This window comes from Myotis daubentonii, chromosome 18 (genome assembly GCF_963259705.1).
Source record: "Myotis daubentonii chromosome 18, mMyoDau2.1, whole genome shotgun sequence".
Taxonomy (NCBI): domain Eukaryota; kingdom Metazoa; phylum Chordata; class Mammalia; order Chiroptera; family Vespertilionidae; genus Myotis; species Myotis daubentonii.
Window position 1 is genome coordinate 17,564,526 of NC_081857.1, and position 8,028 is coordinate 17,572,553.

Genomic DNA, 8,028 nt, shown 5'->3' on the forward strand with positions numbered 1-8,028 from the left:
TATAAGCAATAGTCTTTGTTAACACAAGTGAAGAAGTGATTTATTTCAACAATTAAGAGGAAAGAGTCCGAGAATACTTAATGGGAACATCATTGAATCCCTAACACTTATTGAGCATATCCATAAATCAGTTTATTTAATCCTCATACCAAGAGAGTATTATTGTTGCTCTTTTATAGCACAGAGATGTTAATGAATTTGCCAGAGGTCAAACAGCCAGGAAGTGGCAGTTTTTGGTTTCAAACCAGTCAGTCTGGCTCTAGAACCTATGTAAACTATTGTGCTATACCATTCCACGTAAAGGATAAAAAGGCTTTCCATGTGAAAATATATGTGTTTAATAGATACATAGAGATATGTTTAATATATATGTTTAGTATTTACATAAATACATAGATTTCTAACAGATTCAAGAAATATGAGGCATATAGTTCAGAGACACGAAAGTTATTTATATATAAACTAGGGGCCCGGTGCACGAAATTCGTGCACGGGGTGTGTGTGGGGAGGGGAGTGTCCCTCAGCCCAGCCTGCCCCCTCTCACATACTGGGAGCCCTCAGGCGTTGACCCCCATCACCCTCCGATCGCCTGATCGGCCCCTTGTCCAGGCCTGACGCCTCCGCCAGAGGCATAGACCCCCATCACCCTCCGATCACCTGATCGGCCCCTTGTCCAGGCCTGACGCCTCCGCCAGAGGTGTCAGGCTTGGACAGGGGACCCCCATCTCCCCCTGATCACTGGCTCTGGCCCCCGCCCAGGCCTGAGGCCTCTGGCCCAGGAATCATGCCTGGTCAGGGGACCCCCATCTCCCTCTGATCGCTTGCTCCACCCCCCGCCCAAGCCTGACGCCTCTGACCCAGGCTTCAGGCCTGGGCAAGGGGACCATCATATCCCCCCAATCCCTGGCTCTGCCCCCCACCCAGGCCTGATGCCTCGGCCAGAGGAGTTGACCCTCATCACCCTCCGATCACCAATCACCGGATCGGCCCCTTGACCAGGCCTGAGGCCTCCGGCAGAGGTGTCAGGCCTGGGCGGGGGACCCCTAGCTCCCCGCGGTTGCAGGCTCCGCCCCTGCCCAGGCCTAACACCTCTGGCCTAGGTGTCCGGCCCGGGCAGCGGGGACCCGCAGCTGCAGCGGCCCCGCGATCGTGGGCTCCGCTTTAGGCCCAGGCAAGGGGCCCCTAGCTCCCGGGACTGCCAGCTTCGACCGTGCCCAGCTCCCATCGCTGGCTCCACCCCTATTTCCTGCTATCACTGGCCAGGGCGGCAAAGGCGCCTGGGGCCGCCTTTGCCCTGCCCCCCAGCTCTTAGCTCCCCCCTGGGTTTCCGATCACTGTCAGTGGCAGGGGGCTTCTTCCTGCTTTCCCTTTTGCCTCTCTGCATTGTGCCTACATATGCAAATTAACCGCCATCTTGTTGGCAGTTAACTGCCAATCTTAGTTGGCAGTTAATTTGCATATAGCCCTGATTAGCCAATGAAAAGGGTATCATCGTACGCCAATTACCATTTTTCTCTTTTATTAGATAGGATCAATTCCTAATCAACTTTATTTTCAATCTCTTTCCTTCTCATTTTGTTTATGCTCATTTTTTTCTATATTCTTTTTATCATTGTGCATAGGGTAACTAACTTTACATTTCATCTTAAATCAATTTTTGTCTATTTAGTTCCCCACAAGTTGCTGGTGTTCCTAGATTCCGGTTTGGGCCACCTGAAGATATGCCACAGACAAGTTCTAGTCACTCTGATCTTGGCCAGCTGGCTTCTCAAGGAGGTAAACAGCTAGATAAAGGCTTGTATCTCCTGGGGTTTACTTATATTTGCTAATAAACTATTGTGATATGATTTTTTTTAAGTAAGCATATATAAATATAAAAGAAATTGAGATCTAAATAATTCCTCTAATTTATGGGGAAAGCTATAATATATGTACTATTTACAAAACATCGTCTTACATATAAATCTTTTCAACAAAGTTCTGAGTTCTTTAACACTAGATTGCCCAAGGAAGTCATTTTGACTGCTTTTTAATTTCAATTAGAAAAACAATTATGTATATAAGGACACAATGTCTTAGAATTTTGTGACTTTTTGTACAACATATAAATGCGTTTATTAATAATTGTAGTTACCTCCCCCTCCTTCATTTCCGTTATGTATATATATATATGTTATACCTATATTGCCCAAAAGCAGTCATTTTGACTGCTTGGGGAAATTATGACTCTTATTATTGAATTGAGTAAATTTCTTATATGACCAGTTCGGCTTTGTATTGAAATAACAGTTTTCATTTTTTTTCGATTACCGGCACATGATAACATACAAGTACATGATAAATTGTCAATACTTGATAAGTTGCAGTTGCTCAATAAGCTAAACTAGTACTTGTTATTCGAATCTTTATGCAGTGATACTTGTTCTAATAAGTTGTTTATTTTATTTCTTTTGCGCCCTAAATTCATGAAAGAAATGTCGAATAGAAGTGAGTTATTGGAAAAGCTGAGGAACATAAGTGAAGAGTGCTCTGATATTATTCTTTCACAATGCAGTCATTTTGACTGCTTTTGGGCAATATAGGTATATACTAAATTTCAGTCTTTCTAGTGTTAAACATAGACCCTAGCTGTTACATTTGTATCTCTTCTGGCACCTAGTATAGCATCATCTACTAAGTGTTAAGAAATATTTCTTAAACCAGTAAACATATGTAAATACTACCACCCGTTTTAAAGTTTCTGGAAGAAATGCAACATATTTTGTGTTTGATTTGACAGTTTCCATTTTACCAATAAAACACACAATTTAACATTTCTAGTTAAATGCATAATATAAGTTAGATATTTTCTATTGACATTACAAATAAGAAAAAATGTTAAAAATATGTGGAATAAAATGACTCCTAAATTAAGTAATAGTAGTTGATTATTTGGACATGAATTATGCATTTCTGGAATTAATGACATTTAATCTTCATTTGGTACCCATATAGCCTACTATATTTCTGGGAAGCTATTATATAGCATTGTATATTACTTTAATAAGTCCTAAGCAAAAGACTAATCTGTAGTCCTCATCTAAGTCATGTAGTATAAATTTGTCCTTAATGGTTTAGGATATTAGGTTTAACACTATGCCTCTACAATATGAAATTGTGAGTTAACTTCATATAAATTCAGAATTTTATGTGGCAATTTTTAGACTTGGAAGTTGCCACCACCTACTAACTTTGTAACCTTGGGAAAGTTAATTAACCTTCTTGAAATTTAGTTTTGATAGCAAAAAGGGGACTAAGTAATACCTTGCAGTTTTGGTGATAAGTAGAATCTAACATAGTTGGATATTCAGTAAAGTTACCTTCTATAAAACTATAAGAGCAGCTTTAAGCTGTTCTTTTTTTTTTTTTTTTTTAAGATACTTACATTAGTGTTAAGGAGCGTAAAGGATGTGTTTAAATTGTATTTACATTTTGAGGGATTGATGTTTGCTTGATGGGCTAATTGTGGATTTTAACAAAGTTGTGTTTTTGCTGATTAATTTTTTTCTTTCAGATACCTCGCATATTGGCACTTTTGTATTCTTTCTCATTCATTAATATTCAGAATTGTCTTTAGGCTTAGGAATGTATGAAACACCCCTCTTCCTAGCTCATGAAGAAGAATCCGGTGGCCGAAGTGTTCCCACTACTCCTCTGCAAGTAGCAGCTCCAGGTAGGTATCATATTACTAGATTGTGTGTTTTATTGGTAAAATGGAAACTTATGAGGCATCTTTGGGCTGAAAATTAGGTAAACCACAAAGTTAAAGTGTTCGTTGCTTTTCTGGTCTTGTTTTGAAGTGAACGTATTTACTGAGAGTAGTACCACCTCTGATGCTTCAGAGCATGCCTCTCAGTCTGTTCCAATGGTGACAACATCAACTGGCACTTTATCCACAACCAATGAAACAGCAGCAGGTGATGATGGAGATGAAGTATTTGTGGAGGCAGAATCTGAAGGGTAAGTGTTTACTTTGTAATATTTGCTTGCCTTACACTTGCCAGACTTTTGCATTTGTTTTTCTTTAGCCAGGAAACAATCTGTTGATCTGTATTTTCAGTCGCATCTTAGTACAAAAGTAAACCGAGCCATCTATTTTGAAAGATTAATTTTTGCATATAATAATATTTTGGGACTTGGAGGTTGTTATTACAGAAGACAAATGTTAGCTCCCTGAACATTGCATAATATATTTATTCTAGAACAAAATATTTCTTTAAAATCACTGGTACCCTTCCATTAATGTAGCTGCTTGAACTTTTCCCCCCAAAAGAAGTCTTTTTGTGAAAGTTAGGAATATTAGGAAATGATTCAACTTTCCATTTAGTAGTGGGCTTTCAAATGAACCTCACTTATCCTTAATGTGCATTTAGAACTTCTTATAAATTAGAATTTATCTAGTAGTTTTCAAGACCTGACTGTATTGGTAACACATCTGTTATAAACAAAGTTGTCTTGGAGAAGTTTAACTTTCAAGATGGAATCTAATTTATTTTTAAATATATTTTTGTTGATTTCAGAGAGGAAGGGAGGAGAGAGAGAGAAACATCAATGATGAGAGAGTATCATTGATCGGCTGCCTCCTGCTCACACCCCACTGGGGGATTGGGAATTGAACCCTGACCTCTTGGTTCATAGGTCGATGCTCAACCCCTGAGCCACACCAGCCAGTCAGAAACCTAATTTTTATAAATAAAATAAAAAGTTGGGCTACTTCATGGATAGAAGCAGAGCTAGAAGTAGAACCCAGATTTCCTATGTAGAGCTCAAATATTTTGTTTTAATATATTTTATTGATTTTTTACAGAGAGGAGGCGGGGGTCGGGGGGGAGAGAGAGAGAGAGAGTTAGAAACATCGGTCAGCAGCCTCCTGCACATCTCCTACTGGGGGTGTGCCCGCAACCCAGGTACATGCCCTTGACCGGAATCGAACCTGGGACCATTCAGTCCGCAGGCCGACGCTCTATCCACTGAGCCAAACTGGTTTCGGCAAAGATTTTGTTTTATTTAGCAATATTTTCTTGGCATAATCATTGGCCAGTTCTATATAAGGAAACAAGCAGGTCTACTTATTATGCTCTATCAGGGCTACTTAATTTGGGGGAGGTTATAGACCTTACTGAGAACACTAGCTGCCGTTAATTCCATGCCATGTATGCAGGTCATTTCATATAAGTCATTTCTAACCCATACAATACCTTTGCAAAGTGTCATCATTTTACAAGTGAGAAAGCTCAGAGTCAGAGCATGTATCTCTGGTGACTGACTCAGCCCCATGTGCTTTAGCTTCACACCTGACCAGCACTGTTCAGTGTAGGCACACAGTCATGAGAGAGAACTTCCAGGTACATTGTTAACTAATAACTGTACTAAGATTGAAGTTGTTTTGTACTTCTATCTCCTCACTTGCTTTTGGATGTGCTTTCTGGAATGGGAGAGAGAAATGGACTTACAGCCATTGAGCCAGGGATTTCTACCAATAGCCTGTCTCATCTGCGCTAGAGCCCCTTTTGAGTTAGTGATCTGTTAATAGTTGTGACTTGTGAATTATTTTACTACTATACTCTCCTAGAAAGTTGTTCTGAGGTTTATCAAAATCTGGATAGTCTATCTCCTGCAAATGTTAAGAATGTAAACATCCCTTGTCAAAAAGAAAAAAATTTATAAAAATGAGAAGAAAAAAACTAAATTTGGAATGTGAAAAGAGGCATGAGGAAGAAGCAACTTGTCCCCTGCCCTTTTAAAAATATATATGGCTACCAGTATCAGGGTTGGCAGTTTTGATTTGGAGTAGAACTCTGCATTAAGTGATAAACTATATGGAAAAGAGTTTGGAAACAATAGGATACACTCTAGGATCAGTTTTATATTTTCTAATCAATTTTTGTTTTCCTTTCTTAGTATTAGTTCAGAAGCAGGCCTAGAAATTGATAGCCAGCAGGAAGAAGAGCCTGTGCAGGCATCTGATGAGTCAGATCTTCCTTCCACCAGCCAGGACCCTCCTTCCAGCTCTTCTGTAGGTAAGTTCCAGCTGTTGACTACATGTAACTTTACACATCACACTTGTTTGCAAAAGACACTTCTATTGCTAACAATTTTATCATTTTTTCCCCCTGAATTGTAAAAAGCTTTATTTAAGAGGGAAATTTTATTTTCTTACAGGGAACTTGGTTTATATTAAAGAAAATTGGTTGTATTAGTGGTGCTAAAAGGGCTGTGGGGGGGATGGTTACTAAGGAGTAGTACTTTAGGCCTCTCTCTTGCCTAAACCAGAGCAGCTCCATTTTTGTTTGTTCTACATATTGGAGTTCTACAGCGGTCTGATACACAGTAAGTGCTCAACAACTCTCTCTATCAGACAGTATGCAAAGTCCTTTATATATATTGATTCATTTAATTCTCACATCAGTCCAATGTGGTAAGCATTCATCCCCAATTTATAGTTATGGAAACTTCTCCAAAGTCACGTAACTAGTAAAGAATAGGCAAGCCCTGAGCAAGCTCACAAGTTTGCCTCCAGAGACTCCAATCTTAAACAATATACTATCCCAACATGCCTATCAATTTTTAGGTAGGGAATTACTTTTATTAAAAAAATATAGTCCTCAGTCATCCATTCCGATTATTTTCACTTTGAATTGTTATAGCAGTCATTCTCCAACTGCCAGGTTTTATGGAAGACATGCTCAGTTACCACGTTCTCAGTCATGGAACACTGCTATCTCAGGTTCTCTTCTCCTTCAGCTGCTACTCTGGCACATCAGCCTAGAGCCAACATCCCTAGTTTCCAATTTCACATCCACCTTTTAGCAGCTGGTAACTTTAAATCAATGGACATTCATAAGTAATCTTGCAGCTGAGATTAGAAATGTCTACAACTATCATTATTAATAATACAATTAGTGAAGTGCCCCCAGTTATACTCTAACATCTCATGAAAATTGTTATTTCTCAGCAGAATTGGAACTAGTTATATCTTACTAGAGCTTGCATGGAAATATATGGTTCTTGTTCTCTTTTCAGTATAATATAAAATTAGGATCTCTTTAAATTTATTTGAAAATATAAAACACTAAACTTTCCCACCTGAGCAGTTATTCATTTGGTTAACAAATATCTGAGTGTCTACCATGTGTTGTCAGGCAGTTTCACAGAAAGCACTATTAAGTGACATTTAAGTAAACACCTAAAAGAGGTTCGGGAATGAAGCTGTGCAGTCATTTGGGGGAAGAGCATTCTAGGGCGAGAGAAACAGCAAGTGCAAAGTCCATGAGGCAGGAGTGTGATGTGTTCAAGCTCAGCAAGGAGGCCAGTGTGGATGGATTACAGTAAGGATGGAGAGATTAGCGGGTGACAGGATACATCTAGTAGGTCATTGTAATTGCATTGACTTTCATGGGTAAAGGGAGTTTTGAGAGGGCTTCAAACAGTGACATGATCTGACTTAAAGACTTGACAGTGTCCGTTTGGCTGCTGTGTAGAGAAGAGACTGAGAAAAGTAATGAACAGAAACAAGGAGAAAATTTGGAGGACATTCCAGGTAAAGATGATGTTTTAGACAGGATTACAGAGTTAAGGCTGTGGGAAGAGGTCATATTGGGATATAAATAAAGGAATTTTCTTTTTGCCCTTTTAAAAAAACTTTCAAATATTGCAAACAATGAACTCCTGCATTCATTTAGTTTTTTTCCATCTTAATGTTTTTCTTCTTAGATACTAGCAGTAGTCAGCCTAAGCCTTTCAGACGAGTAAGACTTCAGACAACATTGAGACAAGGTGTCCGTGGTCGTCAGTTTAACAGACAGAGAGGTAAATTTCTAACATCCTGACTACATAATAGGATGTGGGTGATGATGAATGAAAGAATTTTTCTCATGCTTATTTAAGATGCCAGCTAGTATCTCATTTTTTTTAAATGTTCCAAGGATTAACTATGCCTTGAGTATGATGTTCAGTAATAACATATATACATTTTGTAGACAGATATGT

At 39.1% G+C, this 8,028-nt stretch overlaps 1 protein-coding gene across 5 annotated transcripts in view; it reads left to right on the plus strand.

The window, feature by feature from the left end:
• The window catches only part of TPR (translocated promoter region, nuclear basket protein), a 69,673-nt gene that overhangs the window by 61,079 nt on the left and 566 nt on the right, over positions 1-8,028 (plus strand). For 3 of the 5 annotated variants that reach the window (XM_059675478.1, XM_059675475.1, XM_059675476.1), the window contains exons 47-51: positions 1,670-1,776; positions 3,605-3,712; positions 3,840-3,999; positions 5,941-6,059; positions 7,753-7,848. In XM_059675478.1, coding sequence (XP_059531461.1) covers positions 1,670-1,776; positions 3,605-3,712; positions 3,840-3,999; positions 5,941-6,059; positions 7,753-7,848 — 590 coding nt within the window. Of the gene's footprint in view, positions 1-1,669; positions 1,777-3,553; positions 3,713-3,839; positions 4,000-5,940; positions 6,060-7,752; positions 7,849-8,028 lie in introns of those variants that run through there. The other 2 variants (XM_059675479.1, XM_059675480.1) reach the window with 2 other exon arrangements.